Genomic DNA, 17,649 nt, shown 5'->3' with positions numbered 1-17,649 from the left:
AGCAGACTGAGTCATTCAGTCGTCCCTCCGCTCATCCACACTTCCGAGTGCGACTCTTCTGACCACTCGGCTTCCATCCGGCCACCTGACTAGCTACCTAAAAGTCCCACCCAGCAAACTAGCCCTATCTTCCATCCGGCCACCTAACTGCCTGTCTAAAGGTCTCGTCCAGGTACCCGACTGGCTAAGTCAACCGTCCTCCCTCCCGTCTGGATTCGTCAAGCATCCTGCGATTAGACTGACCGGCTCCATCTTTCTGCCCAGACCGCCTGCATGGGTGGATGCCTATCCCATCACTTATAATGCATAAAATTTCAGTAAGCTATACACTTTTCTAGAATTTTATCACCGTCATTGTTCTATACTCCTTGTCGGGTTCGTTTGAAATTGTAATCTTTAATAGTAAGTTGGCACCAATTGCAAGATTAAACCGTTACTATTAAAGGTCGTGTGTTGTTTTATGATCAAAGAAAGCCTTCTAACCATGACAAATCAAATTCTTTGTTGAGCTGAAGGGCTAAACTATTCAGCGTTTCATATATTGCACGACCTTGAGGATGGCATCTGTCTTCCACAGTGAATGTACACCCTTTTCCATTCACATGAATGAGGCTCTGTCCTGGGGTTTTACTCACTTGATTGCTTTTCATTCTGGTCCGGGTTGCAGCAACGCCATCCCACCGCCTTGCTGATGCATATATGTTCGCCATCTCTACATACGGAGCTGCCCTCTGCGGTTCCATTTCAAAGAGGCGTTGAGCCGCATATTCCCCAATCTCCAAGCTGCAGTGAATCTTGCAAGCACTGAGTAGAGAGCCCCAGATGCCAAAATCAGACTCCATGGGCATATTTTGAACGAACTCCAGTGCTTCTTGCAGCCTTCCACAGCGCCCAAGGAGATCCGCCATGCAGGCGTAGTGATCCAAGCTGGGATTAATTCTGTACACTTTAGTCATCATATCAAAGAATTCCCAGCCTTCCTTGAGGAAACCGGCATGATTGCAGGCCTGTAGGACAGCAAGGAACGTAATGTGGTTTGGTTTAATACCCGAATCCAACAACAGTTGAAAGTTGTCCAATGCCTCTCTGGATTTCCCATTCAATGCATAGCCCGCTATCATAGTTGTCCAGGACACAATGGTTTTCTCCTCCATGCTGCAAAACAGCTCTCGAGCATCTGTCATGTTTCCGCATTTTCCATACATGTCTAGTAATGCATTACACACCATTACGTTGTTACTCTTTAAGCCATTCAATGTCGCGTAACTCTCCATTTCTCTCCCAATCTCGAGAGCCCCAACTTGCCCACAGGCTGAAATGAGATATGTCAGAGTGACCATATCAGGTTTCTCACCGGCTGCTTCCATACTCGTGAACAGAGCTAATGCCTCATCCAAATCACCTTTCTCAGCATACCCGCCAATAAGAGCAGTCCATGAAACGCAAGTTTTGTCTGTCACGTTATCGAAGGTGAGGCGAGCTGAGTATAGATCTCCGCATTTGGAGTACATAGAAATAGTGGTGTTAAGAACAGAAACATCTGCATCACACCCTACCTGAATTGAATGGGCGTGGATCAACGTTCCTTGAAATAACGCTTCAGGGCTGGTGCAAGATGAGAGCATGTTCAGAATGGTGCTCAGATCAGGTTTGAATCCACAACGAAGCATTTGTCGGTAGGTTTGCATAGCTTTACATGAGTTCCCAACACATGCACAGCCTGCAATCATGGCGTTCCAAGATACAACGGTTACAAACTTCAATCCGATTCCATTGAAAACCATGTGTGAAGAGCCCAAGTCACCACATTTAGCATAGGCAGCAACCCAAGTATTAGCAACCGAAACATCAGACTCAAATCCAATCCGGATTCCAAAAGAGTGAATTGCACTCAACAACCTGATATCCTTCAGACTGGAAACCAACCGTGTCAATCCCATTACTGTGACGGAGTCTGGCCGAATCCCATCAAACACCATCCGCTCAAACAAACACGAAACTCGATCAACAAACCCAATTTGCACATAACCGATAATAATGGCATTCCAAGTAGCAATGTCCCTCTCAGGCATTCTATCAAACAGAAGACGTGCTAAATCTACTTTGCCGCATTTCACATACATGTCAATCATGGCTGTTCGTACAAACATATCTGAATAGCACGGAGATTTCAAAATCTGGGCATGGATGACTTGGGAGTATTCCAAGTTGGAGAGCTTTGCACAGGCTTTTGCCACAAAGGGGAAGGTGAGGTTGTTGGGTTCAACGCCATTCTGCTTCATTCCACGAAACACAAGAAGCGCTTTCTGGCTCTGCCCATGGTTTACTGCTTCCCTGATGCTACAATTCCAGTTAGCAATAGATGAACGATTTGTTAAACGGTTAAGAATCGGAGTGGCAACTGGCTTCACCATATATTCTTCGCCGGCAGGGAAGTGTACATACAAAACCACTTCTAATGATTTTCTGGTTAAGTAAAACAAGTATAACTATACAAAGTACAAACCCCCACTATTCATTGCGACAACCACACGTCTTCAGTATTCTTCTTCTCCCAAAAGTTTGAATCCACAACTCCAAAAGCCCCACATCTGGATCAGACATTTACTGCACGTTTGGTTCACGGAATGAATTTTGAGGTAATAGGAATGCTATTCCATAAGGAATAGAATAGGCAAGGAATAGAATAGGAATTGTATTCTATTGTTTGGTTCGCGGAAGGAATAGACTTTATGAATTATATTACAGTGTTTGGTTGATTTAAGGAATAGAAATGAAATATGTTTTAAAAGACATAAATACCCTTATAAAAATATGTGATGGTGGTGGCGGTGGTGGTGGTGGTGCTGGGGTGGTAGTGCTGGTGGTGGCGGTGGCAGTGGTGGGGGCGACGGTAGTGGTGGTGACGGTGACGGTTGACGATGACGGTTGTGGCGGTGGTGGTGGGGGCGGCGACGGTTGTGGCGGTGGTGGTGGTGGCGGTGGCGGTGCTGGTGCTGGGTGGTGGTTCTGGTGGCGGTGGTGGTGGTGGCGGCAGCGGCAATGGTGTTGGCGGTGGTGGTGATGGTGGTAGTGGTGGCGGCGGTGGCAGTGGTGGTGCTGGGTGGTGGTTCTGGTGGCGGTGGTGGTGGTGGCGGCGGCGGCAATGGTGGTGGCGGTGGTGGGGGCGACAGTGGTGGTGGTGGCGGTGGTGGTAGTGGTGGTGCTGGGGTGGTAGTGGTGGTGCTGGGGTGGTAGTGGTGGTGGTGGCGGTGGCAGTGGTGGGGTGACGGTGGTGGTGGTGGCGATGGTGGTGATGGTGGTGGTGGCGGTGGTAGTGGTGGTGGTGGCGGTGGCAGTGGTGGGGGCGGCGATGGTGGTGTTGGTGGTGGCGGCGACGACGACGGTGGTGAAATATGATAAATTTATATATAGGATAATAAAATTAGGTTAAAGAAAGGGGTAAAAAAGAAAATAGATTCTAAAATCTATTCTGAGCGTTCAGTAATAGGCTAATACCAGGGGGGGCCCTAGTAATAGCTATTACCTTATTTGAGGTAATAGGCTATTACCAGGAATATTATTCCTGGTAATAGAAATGGTTACCAAACAACGGAATAGGCCTATTACTGGGAATGCTATGCCATTCCCGGCCTATTCCGTGAACCAAACGGGCCATTAAGATGATGTAAATTAGGTGACTCAAAGAATAACTTTCACTTTTATCTCTAATTATTATATATGAATCACATTTAGTTCTTGACTATAAAAATTTTATAATTAGGTACATGACTAACTTGTAAAGAAGAAAACAAAAAAGGTACATGACTAAGTGATTTGTATCACATTTAGTCCTATCGTTTAATTTTTCAGGCGAACCACTCATTCTGGAGGTTCATAGGTTCATTGTGGAAGAACCAAATACAATACTCCTTCCTGAAGCTGAGAATTTAAATAACATGATCAAATGTGATACAAATTACATAATCATGTATCTAATTGAAAAAAATGAAATTTTCTCTTAAATACGGAAGAAGTTTCAATTAGTAATAATTCTGAAAAATTTACTAAACTAAATAAAATTAATACTCCGTAATAATAGAAACAAATTAAAACAAGAGTTAGAATGGAAAAAGATATTCAATTATCATAGAATCAAGTATATATATTACCGATGAACAGATACTACAATGTAATAGGGCTAGTAACATTCAAAAAAAAAAGTATATATATTACCGCATTTTGCCCTATTCTCCTCGCATAGCATGTCGGTGCACAACTAATGAACGGATCGTTATGCTGTGCAAACGACGTCGTTTTATTAAAAACGTGCATCCTATTTAAAAAAAAAATTTCAGTTTCGATTCCCCTCAACAGCATTATGTGTTCATAGATTCTGGAATTTTAGTTCATAGATTCTGGAATTTTAGTTCATAGATTCTGGAATTTTAATTCATCGATTCTGGAATTTTAGTTCATTCATTCTGGAATTTTAGTTCATAGATTCTGAAATTTTAGTTCATAGATTCTGGATATATAGTTCAAATTATGCACAATATAATGTTGTTGCTGGGAATCGAAACAGATTTTTTTTTTTTTTTTAAGTGAGACGCGCGTTTTTAATAAAACGACGTCGTTTTTACATCTGTATTATCCTAATGAACTATGCCTATCACCATCCCACCAAAATTTGGAAGTAGAATTGTTGAGGTCCTCTTTTTAGAGGCGTTCTCTAAAAATTGGCGTATGCCACTAATTACAATGCGCACACAGTATTCTTTAGTAAAAGGCTAAAGAATAGTTCGCTATGTGCTCATTGCATGGCTGCGTGAATTTTGTTTTTGATACCACAATCATAATATACAATTCCAAGGCGCTGGATGTGAGTGTTTCAGTTTAAATATTCATATACTTTCTATTTCCAGAATGTGTTAACGGGTCTTTTGTTACTTAAACTCTGCACCTTGGACGATTGACTGCTATTCGGTACGGTGTTTCTGTTGCAGCAAAACGTACAATTGCAGTCCTTTAGTTTCAGGTACGTACGAGGAAGAAGACGGGTACAAGTCCGTCTGGGAGACTCGGGAAGGGAGAGAGCATCAACACGAATTGAACTAAAGCTAAATTTGACGACTCAATTCATCGTCCCAAACGCAGCTCAAGTACTATTCAATCCAAGAAATATTGGGTTGCTAAATTTGACGCTACAAGCTAGGAATTGAAGACCATAATAGGTCTAGGAGTTCCTGATGAATGATTATTATAAATCAAAAGTCCAGAGTTGTGTATGTGAGATTATATAATATGAAGTATATAGGATTTAACCTCCCTTGTTGCCTGAATCTAAACTGTTTGCTTGTATTAGTGATTTTGTTTTTTACTTTTACTCAACCCTCTAAATGGTGTATGAGACTTAGCTTAATGTTATGAGCGGCGGACCATCCATGCATCAATCCAAATGTTTCTTATTGTATTATTGTTTGCACTAATATGTTTTATCTCCCAATGAAAGGGACAGGTTTTAGATGTTTTCTACTGTATTACTGTTTACATCAATAGGTTTTATCTCCCAATAAAAGAGACATGTTTTAGAATTGTTAGGCTAAACACCTTCTTTTATTTATCAATGAAATGGACATGTTTGGAATTATTAAGCTAAACCTTACATCGGATCATATGAAACCGTTAATCTGCATGGGGTACTGAGAAGCCCAGTGACCGATTCACAATTGTCGAAGGTCAACTACCGGGGGCCATTTGGTACAGTACTGATAAGCCAAGCGGCCGATTTACGGTTGTGGATGGGTAGGGATGGCAATGGGGCGGGGTGGGTGCGGGAGATATATCCCTCGCCCCCGCCCCCGCACCTGCGCGGGTAATGAAATTCCTACCTCATACCTGTTCCCGCGGAGATTTTGCGGGCGCAGGTAATACCCAACCCGTAACTCTAATTATTAGTATTACACTCAAATCTAACAAAAATTTTATACTACGATTCTAATTATCACATGGATTTTTTTATAGAATTAATTTCACTTTTGGTCCCACAACTTTTGATGTTCTATCACTTTTGGTGCACAACTTTAAATTTTTTTAATTTTGGTGCATAACTTTGTTATTTTTATCAATTTTGGTCCTTTCGGCCAAATTGACAGCTAAATGTTGCTGAATTTTATATTGTTAGGGGTAAAATCGCCATCCCAAGGAAACATCTTCAGTATCTAAACAAAATCACCGTAAAATCATATCTATAGGTGTTTGATGATGAGAATAATGGGAAAGATGGGCAGAAACCAGACAGATCTATGGGATTTATAGTTTCGACCATTGGAAAACTCTTCTTTTCCTCTTAATATGATTTTTCTTTTGTTTAAATATTGAAGATCTTTCCATGTGATGACGATTTTGCCCCTAAAATATAAAATCCGGAAATATTTTACCGTCAATTTGGCTGGAAGGACCAAAACTGATAAAAATAACAAAGTTAGGCACCAATATTGAAAAAATTTAAAGTTGTGCACCAAAAGTGATAAGAACTCAAAAGTCGTGGGACCAAAAGTGAAATTAATTCTTTTTTTTATAAGTTTAAACATAACTCTAAAATTTAATAAGAGTCAATAAAGTTAATCGTTAATTGGAACTAAAATTATGTTGGTAGTATAAATTGTATTAAGTGGTTATTCATTATGTTATTTGTGTTGTTCCTATTCAATTTTCATTAACAAAAAACAAAGAAGTTTAATTTATTATGCATTTTTAATTATAAAATATACATAAACTTATATAATACTCCTTCTGTCCCATTTTGCATGTCATGTTTACTATTCATTGGTCAATTCAACTCTTTTTTCGTTGTTTATTTTCTTTAGTAATTTTTAATTATTTTTAAATTTGATTTTTTTTTTAATGTTTAATAGTACTTTTAATGTAGTTTCTAAATATATAAATTTTATATAATAAAAATAAACTTAATATTATGAAAAATTAAAGTAAAAATAGTTTCAGTCAAGCCTCGTTAACTGAACCAGACAAACAAAATGGGACGGAGGGAGTAAATTAATACTAATAACAATATATATAAGTGCGGGTGCTGGGCGGGGATACCTCCCTGCAACCGCCCCATACCCATGTAAGTATACAAAATTCCCCCCATATCCACACTCATTATCTAAATTGTGCAGGTATTGAAAGAAATGCGGAAAACTCATTAGATGCGAGTAGAATTGATATCCCTGTGAATGGGCCGTTGGGTACATTTTTATAAATTCGTCAATATGAAATTGTCACGTGCAATAACAATATGTATGCCTCAGCTTCCACACTTGCCATGTAGACCTTATCATCCGTAGTTCACAATATGGCATCTAATTTGTACACCAAAGCTTTATACCCTCATCGACCTTTCTTCTACGTATACGCACGCATCTACATAGCCAATTAATACTTTGACATATATAGGTCTTTGTATATTTCATTGTATACTCACAATTTTCTATTGAAGTTTGTACGTTCAAATCCCTGAATGCACAAAAATAGCTCCAGTGTTCATCGCACAATATTATCGCTACATCTGATTGATCAAGGAGAATTTTCTGAAGTAGGGATCACGAGATTATTTGTATCGATACCTACGGATGGCTTTTGGGCAATCAATGACGGGCCAAAATAAACGTTAAATATATATAAAAAAAAAATATAGGTATTGAATTGCTAAATATTGCTTGTGTATTAGTGAAAATTGCTTGTCCTCTTCCCATATATGGGTGTCTATTTATACATCTTTTGGACTAGGAGCCCTACAAAAAATAGAAATCCTACAATACCTCATATTGGAAGTCCTTTTACATTATTAATAATAAGCTCAATTTTTATTACATGGCAAATTATACTATGGACCGCGATCCAGAAACAGAGTTGTTTCTTTAAGTAAAGAAACGGCATCCGTTTCACAAAAAAAAAGTAACCCTGTTATTCAGTTTCATTTTATATACATTGCAGTTTCATTTCAACACAACTACAGTTTCATTTCGATATAACTACAATTTCATTTGATATTATACACTCAAATATGTGAAAATGTTATTTAGTTTCATTTTATATACACTATAGTTTCATTAAAACACAACTACATTTTCATTTCGATATAACTACAGGTTCATTGCACAATATACACTCAAATATGTGAAATGTTATTCAGTTTCATTTTATAAACACTGCAGTTTCATTTCAACACGAACTACAATATCATTCTAATATAACTACAGTTTCGCTGGACAATATTCACTCAAATATGTGAAATTGTTATTCAGTTTCATTTTGTGTACACTGCAGTTTCATTTCAACACAACTACAGTTTCATTTCAATTCAATTTCAGTTTCATTTGATAATATAAAAATAATACGTGAGGCAGTGTCAGTTTAGATACACTGTAGTTTCAGTTGGTAATTAACACACCAAAATATGCGCGCTCCGTTAACTGTAACGTTGCGTCGTTTCTTTACTTAAAGAAACGGCGCCGTTTTTGGACCGCAGTCCACAATATAATTGTTGTTATTACATTATGAATACTACGTCCAATACTTATTAAACGACAAATTATTTTGTGGACCCGGGTCCAAAAATACATAATTTACATACTGAATGTTCACAATTTTACATACTAAGTCTAAATGTTCACAATTTACATACTGGTGAATGTTCACAATTTGAATTGTGAACATTCAGTATGTAAATTGTGTATTTTGGACCCGAGTCCACCTTACAAGGTGGACTCGGGTCCATGGTATAACTAATAACAACTCCTAAGTTGCTCCTTACTCGGTATCCTTCTTGGGCTTCCTTGATCTACTCACTTTCTTGGGCCAGTCCATGTGGCCCAGCCCTTTTTAGTTGACTAGTACGTCCAATATATCATCCATCATATATTACTTTGAAGATGTATATATATTACTTGTGCGCACTTGGCCGCGCTATCTGCTAAACTACTGAGTTACTATGATTTACCTCTTCTCACATACTATATTGGGCCGAGATGTGGGGCCCTTTAGGCTAGGAATTCAACCTTTTGGAAAAAGTGTATATATATATATATATATATATATATATATATATATATATATAAAAGTGAGTTCAAATGAGGACAAGTATATTATAGAGGACTATGAGGACAAATATGGTCCATTGGATGGTAATAATGGATTGAGTAGATTAAGGGATATTATTTCATCAAATGATGTTTTTTTTTTATTTTTTATTTTTTATGTTGAATCATTTTTTTTAATTGTAGGGGGTAGTACAGTAATTGAACAATTGTATTTAATGTTGTACCCCTTTTTTTTTCGGGCAGTATTATACCGCGCACGACCTCTCTCTCCTATTACATACTTTTCTTTTCTTCACTAAATATTTTCGCTTTTCTGAGAACTTTGTGTGGCACACGATATCCTGAATGATGGCACAGGAGTTTCAACGACATGACTCAGGATTTGATAACCCAGTACCCTACACGATTTGATATCCTAAATCATGGCTTCGTCCATTGTTGTACACCGTATATCTATGTGTGCAAAGCTGCGTGGTTCCAGTTTTCTTACTATGGCACCTGACATATTATGAAGATGCACACGATTTCTTCACAAATGGCACACGAGATTTAAACAAATATGATGCAATAAAAGATTATTAGTGAAACATATATTAATTATTGAAATAACCTGTTCACTCGAACCTATCTTCTTTAGTGTGCTTTGTTTAAGCACTGATAATCACCGTTTATATATTTCATTAAAAAACTATATCCTACTCTGTGTGCAAAGTTATGTGGTTCATGTTTTTCTATTGTGGCACACGACATAATATCAAGATGCACACGATATCTTGAATCATGGCACACGAGTTTCAAAGGCAGGGCTCACGATTTGATAACTCAGTACCCTACACGATTTGATATCCTGAATCATGGCTTCGTCAATTATTGTACACCGTATGCACAGCCTCATTGCCTCACGTTTACACAGTGTCTTCTCAACTCATGTTCCTTCTTTGGATATGATTCTCTACCATAATTATACTCCTTAAATGCTATGTTTATTAATTAGAATCCTTCCATAATTATAATTGATCTCAAATGTCTTATTTGCCCTCTGTTAATTATTTTGGGCGTGAATCATACTACTACATGAACAAGATCTCAGTCATTAAATCTGTAGAATTGGATGGATATAATTTGTCCTCATAGTCCTCTATATATTATTGTTCTCATGTGAACTCAACCCTATATATAAAATATAATATAATATAAGAAAATTAGAAAATAAAATAATAGAAATTGAAGATCAAAGAGCAGTAAAAAGACAACAATTAATATCAAATATTGTTATAAATATGTATTTAGTATGGCCATTATTAGTATTGATTATGTAACGGTTAGGTGATTAATGGCTACATTATGTCTTCCGTTACATTTGTATATTATATATAGATGTGTTGTGGTTGCATGTAGAACACACATATGTATGAATAAGAAAATCATCTTGGCCCTGTCTCCTACTTTCATTTCCAGTTCCTTTGATTAATCATGTTTGGGCTAATAGGTTACAACACGTTATCAGCAGCTCAACCACGGTGAACGACGCGACTCGGAGATAACGATCAACGTTGTTCGACAGCGGATCTGTGCTTGGGGACAACGATCGCGGCGGCGCTGTTTGGCGATAGGCGATGGCGACCCTACTCGATCAAGTCGACAGCGGCGAATCTGCAATCTGCTCAGGGATGCCGATGGTTTACGTTGATTGCTAATCGCCAATGGGCCTCCTTCCCGAACTCTTTGAGCGATCGGCGATTGAATTCTAAAACATCCGATCGACTTCGGCGATTGTGAATCTTGCAAACAGAGGCCTCAATGAACAGATCTCAGAGGGGATGATTGGTCCCCGCCAACAGAGGGGATGATTGGTTCCCCGGGCCATACTGGGTCTGGTAGTCACCCAATTCTCATTCTTGGTTTCGTAGACACATGCAGTTGAACCACTGAAGGAGCTTAAGAAGCATGCGCTGGTTCCATTCTCACGGTTCCAAACAAGTATGACAATTGCACCTTCCCCATTATGTGCCAATTTATACTCATCCCTTTACCATAATTTTTTTTAATTATTTATGGTTGTTTGGCTGTGCATTCAAGGAAATTGGTGAAACTCACCCAAAAATTATGTTTGATTATCCATATATAAATTGCCGTTAAAAAACATTTGAGCACAAATTTACCATCTCAATTCTCAAAGCACATTTATATATGGAAAGGAATATTATGAGGCTGATGGAAGACCATCTTCTTTGGAAATTAGAGTAGAAAAACTACTCTTGGAAAAAGGAACCCTTTTGCATGTGTGTACACGTAAAGATGCAATGGCGATATATGATTTTAGGAAAATCAGTGTGATATGATTTCTGGGTAGCACTGCTGTACCCATTGATTTTGAATTGCATTATTTATGGCATTTTTTTAAAATAAGGTTTTATTCTTATATTTGTCATCATGCACATGTATACAACACTACTATGTGGTATTTTTAGCAATTTGTCATACATGAATGTATTGTTTCATGATTGCTAGATGAACTTATATTTTTTTTAAATACACTCCATACGATATTGTATGTTGAGTACGTACTCTAAATTATTTCTCTATGGAGGAATTATATTTATTTTGGGGACCTCCAGAATTGAGAAACCACCATACTTATCCACTACATATCACATACGCTAGTACATGATGCATTTCCTTATCTGCGTTCAATTTTTTTTAGTATGCAACCCTTCTAGCTATATCCCATCATGAGAAATCAACGGTGGTGTTGGTTGCATTATAAGATCTTTTCACGGCATTAGGGGGAGATTTGAAATTTTTAATTAATTAAATGCTGAGAAATTGATAAAAATCTTTAAACCCATGTAGTAGCCTTATAGAACCAGAAGTTCAGACATTGAACAAATTATCTGCTAGAAATCCCAAGGAGTGACTAAGTCCATAGAAAATATTTCATTAAGAGTTGAAATCCCCAACTAAGACTAAAAATCTCTACCATTATGCCAGAAACATATATTGGTTTAAGAATTTACAAAACTAGATCTAGTATAGAAATTTCGTCACTCCAGAAATATAGAAATTTTATCATGAAGATATTCGTCTAGAAGGCGAAAACCCCCAGTAAAATTGTAGGTGCACCAAATAACTAAAATACTGGGGAAGCGGAACAACCAAATCCAGATACTCTTGGGAAATGCCATATATTTGGTTGATACAAAATTGCCATGTGTATAAAAGATATTTACAAAGCTGTAACAGTTGTCGACAACATATTTTGCCTCTATTGCTCATAAATACTTAAATCTGGATCCAGAAATGAAAATAGTAGTATAACGCCTGCAGCGTGCTAACTGTTTTCATAGAAAACAGCAATTAAGGCATACAAATCAAAATTCGCTAATAAAAGGCGAGGTGAGGGTTTTCGCAGAGACCCAATATTAGTCATGGCTTTATATTCCGCTATTCAATAAAACTAGCAGTAAATAAATTAGATAGGTAGCTAATAGTTATAGTTATAACATATTTATATGGGTAACTTGTTACTTATATTTAAAATCCGTGATGGATTTTCTCAAAATGTGATGAATGAAAATCACAAAATAAGAAGTATAAAAGTTAGTAAGTTATTAACTATGATCTTTCTTATAGTCAATATAAATTGACTAAATGTATTTTCTCCCCGAGAACAAAGTAATGTTATATGTGATTGGGAAATTTAAATATCGTTTTTCTTGAAAATATCCTAAATATATCCTCTAGTTTATCTTGAAAAATCCCTAATGGATTTATAATTCCCGAAATGAGGATTTATTTTAGTATCATTATGTGCCATTATTTACTTTTTAAAGAGTTGCGAATGGGGTTATTATCCTCACATAGAAGGAATAATATGTACCATTATGTGCTCAATAAAGAGTTGATAATGGACATACTTATTATCTCAGTCAGTTTTTATGGTGTAAACATCAATGAAATATATGTAGAACTTGAAGATTGTTATCTTCAGGGGGAGGTGGGAAGTAGATTTACTCGAATCAATCCGGAAGATTGGACATAAAATCCTGAGGATTAAGTCATAAAAGTCTATCAGTTGTGCACTATTTGCAACACATCATGTACTCTTTTCCTTACTAGTTTTCTGCAAATGGGTTTTTTTAGTGTGGTTTTTAACGAGGCATGAGTATGATACAATAATGTAAATGGGGAAATTAGCAAAAAAAAAAAAAAATAATTGCTTCAGTAGACAAATCCCAAAATCCTAAAAATTATGCCGATTATGCCTTGAAGGCTAATGGTTGTACTCTTTTTCCCTTAACTAAGTTTTTCCCACAGGGTTTTCTTAAGTTAAGGTTTTTAATGAGGCGATCAATACAATATATGTTTTTACATATATCATGTACTCTTTTCTTCAACTAGGTTTTTTTTTTCCACGTGGTTTTCCTAGTGAAGTTTTTAATGAGGCATGAATATATTTTCTATTGTACTCTCTTATTGTCTAGGTTTTTCCCACAGGGTTTTCCTAGTAAGTTTTTAATGAGGCAAGATCGTGGCCAAATAATGTCTAAGGGGGAGTGTTATAAATATGTATTTAGTATGACCATTATTAGTACTGATTATGTAACAGTTAGGTGATTAATGGCTACATTATGTCTTCCGTTACATTTGTATATTATATATAGATGTGTTGTGGTTGCATGTAGAACACACAGATGTATGAATAAGAAAATCATCTTGGCCTTGTCTCCTACTTTCATTTCCAGTTCCTTTGATTAATCATGTTTGAGCTAATAGGTTACAATAAATATAACATAAAAATTACAACACATTGTAATTTGACATTCTAATTAGCTCAATTTTTGCGTAGTTGTTGTATGGTAACGCGTCGATCGTACGTATGAATTGAACAATATTGCAAAAAATGGAATGGAAGAATATGTGTGTGTGTGTGTATGTATGTATGTATGTATGTATGTATGTATGTATATATATATATATATATATATATATATATATATATATATATATATATATATATATAAAGTCGAGTCAGGTGCGGCGACCCCTTCCCGTACGGTCGTGCTGCGGTTTTCAGAATACACCAATAGAGTTAAGCAAGATATACACCATCAACGTCAAAAAATGCACCACAAAAACACATCACGATTTTTGCAACCTTGGTATTTATTATTATTATTATTATTATTATTATTATTATTATTATTATTATTATTATTATTATTATTATTATTATTATTATTTTGCAATACAAAAATAAAATTTATAATAACAATAACAATAACAAGATAATAATAATAATAATAATAATAATAATAATAATAATAATAATAATAATAATAATAATAATAATAATAATAATAATAATAATAATAATATTATTATTATTATTATTATTATTATTATTATTATTATTATGCCATTATATGTCTTTTTTACATTTAACCACTAATAGTAAAAAAGATCATTTTACCAAACATCCTTTTACAAATCGCTAATGCAATCCGCTAGTCAAACTCGCTAACACAATCCGCTATCCGTTAACCGCTAACCGTTGATTGTAAAAAAGAGGCCAATATCCAAAATCGCATACACATTCATGGATACATATACATATGATCGATTTGGCATATAATAACATGTATTTACCATTTCAAAGCATCATGCTCATGTAGAGCCTAATAGATATACATGAATTGAAAAGATAATTTGTATTTATAAACTTATGTATTTACCCAAATTATTGACCATGGCTTGATGTGGGTTCATCTACTCATAAGTAGTTAACGAACATGAACTATTATCACTCTAATTATCATAAACACATATATCTATAGATAATAAAATAAATTTAAAAGGGAGAATACTCATTTCGTAGAAACAAGATTTGAAGATTCCAATCGAAACTCATAGCCATACATATGTATAATATTTATACATAAAAAATACCATAGATCCCCATAATAGGAAATGCACGGGAAACAACCCAATAGTACCATTCACCGGAGATTACAGTGGCGAGTCGTGCTGATAATGTGTTGTAATTTGGCCTTTTAATTAGCTAAATTTGCGCGTGATAGTTGTACGGTAACGCTTCGACTATATCTGTACGTATGAATTGAACAATATTGCAAAAATGGAATGGAAGAGTATAGAGAAAAGTATAACACAAGAATACAAGATATATGAATCTCAATACCCATCATATTAAGCCTTCAACATATATATATATATATATATATTGGATCTGGTGCACCCCCCCTATTTAGGTGTGTTTGTGAGTTGTAATCTGGGCCATTCGGTTAATTATTTTAACGGTACGGATTTAGTTGTTCAAAAGTGGCGTGTGGACTCTTTGTAAATAAGCCGAGGGGTATTATTGTCTTTTGCAATGAGTCCATTTATGTAAAGACCTTGATTCGCGCGTGGGTGGTGTCATATCGCACATTAAAATAGGGGTTTTTGTCCGTTTATCTTACTCTGCAGTCGATTCGGAGGAGAAGCTTCAAGGCGAAGGGTTTTCGACATTCCCGTAGACGAGCTGTCTGGTGGATTTATTGCAGGTTATTTTTCAGTCGAGGGGGGTGTGGTTTGCTTGTACCGGCGTTGGTCATGGCAGGGACGAGGTCAAGGAGTGCGAAGCGGCGAAGGGGGGTTGGGCATGCTCCAATTCGAGGTATTAATCCTTTTTTTTTTTTGTTTTTTCGACCGATCGTATTTGATTGTTTTCGTTTCTGTTCTTATATTCTTGTGTTCTTAGCTATGGGGTTTGCTGGGAAACGGGTTGGGTCTTCGGGTGTTTTTTTTTTTTTTTTTTTCCTGTAATTTCTTGTGTGGGTCTTTTGTGGGTTTCTCGTATGGGGTTTGTGTGGTGGTCCGGGTGTAGGGGGTAGCGGCTGTTTCGGATCGTAGGGTCCATAGCAGGGTGCGGGTGCGGGTGCGGGTGTGCGTGTGTGTGGGTTGTGGGTGGTTCAGCTCACCGTCATTTGGGGGGGGGGGGGGATTTGGGGGTAGTATGGGTGTTTGCATGTATCGGGAGGGGGGGGGGGTGGTCTGTCTATTTTGTTATTTGTGGAGGTTTTGGGGGCAGGGGGGGTGGGTTGTGGCCGGACTGGTGATGCCCATGGATGGGGGGGGGGGGATTGTTTTTGGCCGGGGTTATGGTGGGTATTTTGGGGTTTGGTATTATTGTTGTTATAATTTGCTGGGGGGGGGGGGGGGGAGGTGGGTGGAAAGTTTTTTTTTGTCTGTGTGTTCTGTTGTCTTTTGCGGGCTGTCGCTTATGGGGATGGGTGTAGGGGGTGGGGGTGTGGAGGCATGGTTTGTGCGGGTGGGGGTTGCAACTATGTGCGTATTATGTTGTTGTGTTGGAATTTGGGATTAATGTTGAGTGCATCTCTGGTGAATGTATCTTTAATTCTATTTTGCTCACTTCCAGCATCCGTAGGTGTAGATATATCCATATATTTTTTTGACATTGGTTGTATAGTAGGGCCAGTCCACAAAAAAAAAAAAAATAATAATGACTTTGTTAGGTTATTATTTGGTGTTGGGTTTTGGAATTAATGGTGAATGCATATCCGTTGAATGCATATCAGTTTTATCGGAAATTGAAAACAGATTGTAATACCCATGGTTTTTTAAAGTGTTAGTACAGTAATGGTATGTTGGTATCGTATGGCTTTAACGTTAATGAAGTGTTCACAATATTTTTTACTAATATGGTGTGTGCGTTTTAGTGTGTCGCCTTGTGCATATTATTCTTTTATGGATTTTTGACATTACTGTTGAGGTGGTCTTGTCGTGTTTGTGTGGTGGATGTGGGTTGGACTACTGTTTGTGTTTATGTGTATGGATGATGCGTGTTGTGGTGGTGCTTTTTTTTTTTTTTTTTTTCGTGTGGGTGTTTCTTGTTGGGTACTAACAGGTTTTAGGGGTCTATTGGGTGTGTATGTGGGTGTGGGTTATGTCGTGTTTCTATGTGCATTGCAGCAGTAGTGGGTGCATGGGGTGGGATGAGAAGAATTCTGGGGGGGGGGGGGTTGTGGTTGTCTATAGTTGTGTGGATTCCGGTTTTATGTTTATTTTTTGTGTCAGAAGTGGTGTCAGATTTGCCAGTGGCTGATGCGGGTGAAATTCCAATTGAGCCGGCACGTCAACCCGCGGATTCGGATGATTCAGATGTCCAGCCTGACGAAGTCGACCGTGGGTTGTTTCCGGCATTGAAGATCCGTGCTTCGCCCGCGCATCTCGTGAAAGTAATGAAGCGATTCAGTGCCCACCAGCGGAAAGCCGTGTATGAACTGGGGTTGGGGTCGCTGTTCAATCTTGACGTGCATGACATTCCGAAATCGCTATCAAGGTGGCTGCTTGAAAACTTTGATCATGACGATATGTGTTTGCGCTTGGAGAATGGGGCTGTTATTCGGGTGACGGAAGCAGATGTGCATCTGGTGTTAGGTCTGCCCGCCGGTGAGACTATTATCTTCAAAAGGGATAAAGACGATATCAGCGACGAAATTATGCAATGGCGTTGGAAGTTCGAGAGGGTTAATAATGCTGTTAC

The 17,649-nt window shown here is 37.5% G+C and overlaps 1 protein-coding gene across 1 annotated transcript; it reads right to left on the bottom strand.

Annotated features, from left to right (window-relative positions):
* Positions 1-464: 464 nt before the first annotated feature.
* Positions 465-2,414, bottom strand: LOC109174712 (pentatricopeptide repeat-containing protein At4g19191, mitochondrial). The gene has a single exon (XM_019323968.1). The coding sequence runs from the start codon at positions 2,412-2,414 to the stop codon at positions 465-467; it is 1,950 nt and encodes a 649-aa protein (XP_019179513.1).
* Between the last annotated feature and the right edge of the window lie 15,235 nt (positions 2,415-17,649).

This window comes from Ipomoea nil, unplaced genomic scaffold, assembly GCF_001879475.1.
Source record: "Ipomoea nil cultivar Tokyo-kokei standard unplaced genomic scaffold, Asagao_1.1 scaffold0656, whole genome shotgun sequence".
Lineage (NCBI taxonomy): Eukaryota > Viridiplantae > Streptophyta > Magnoliopsida > Solanales > Convolvulaceae > Ipomoea > Ipomoea nil.
The sequence above is the reverse complement of the archived record's forward strand: the minus strand, read 5'-3'. Positions and strand labels throughout refer to the sequence as shown.

Coding starts and splice junctions, on each gene's coding strand:
- LOC109174712 (XM_019323968.1), bottom strand. CDS start 2,414: ATGGTGAAGCCAGTTGCCACTCCGATTCTTAACCGTTTAACAAATCGT.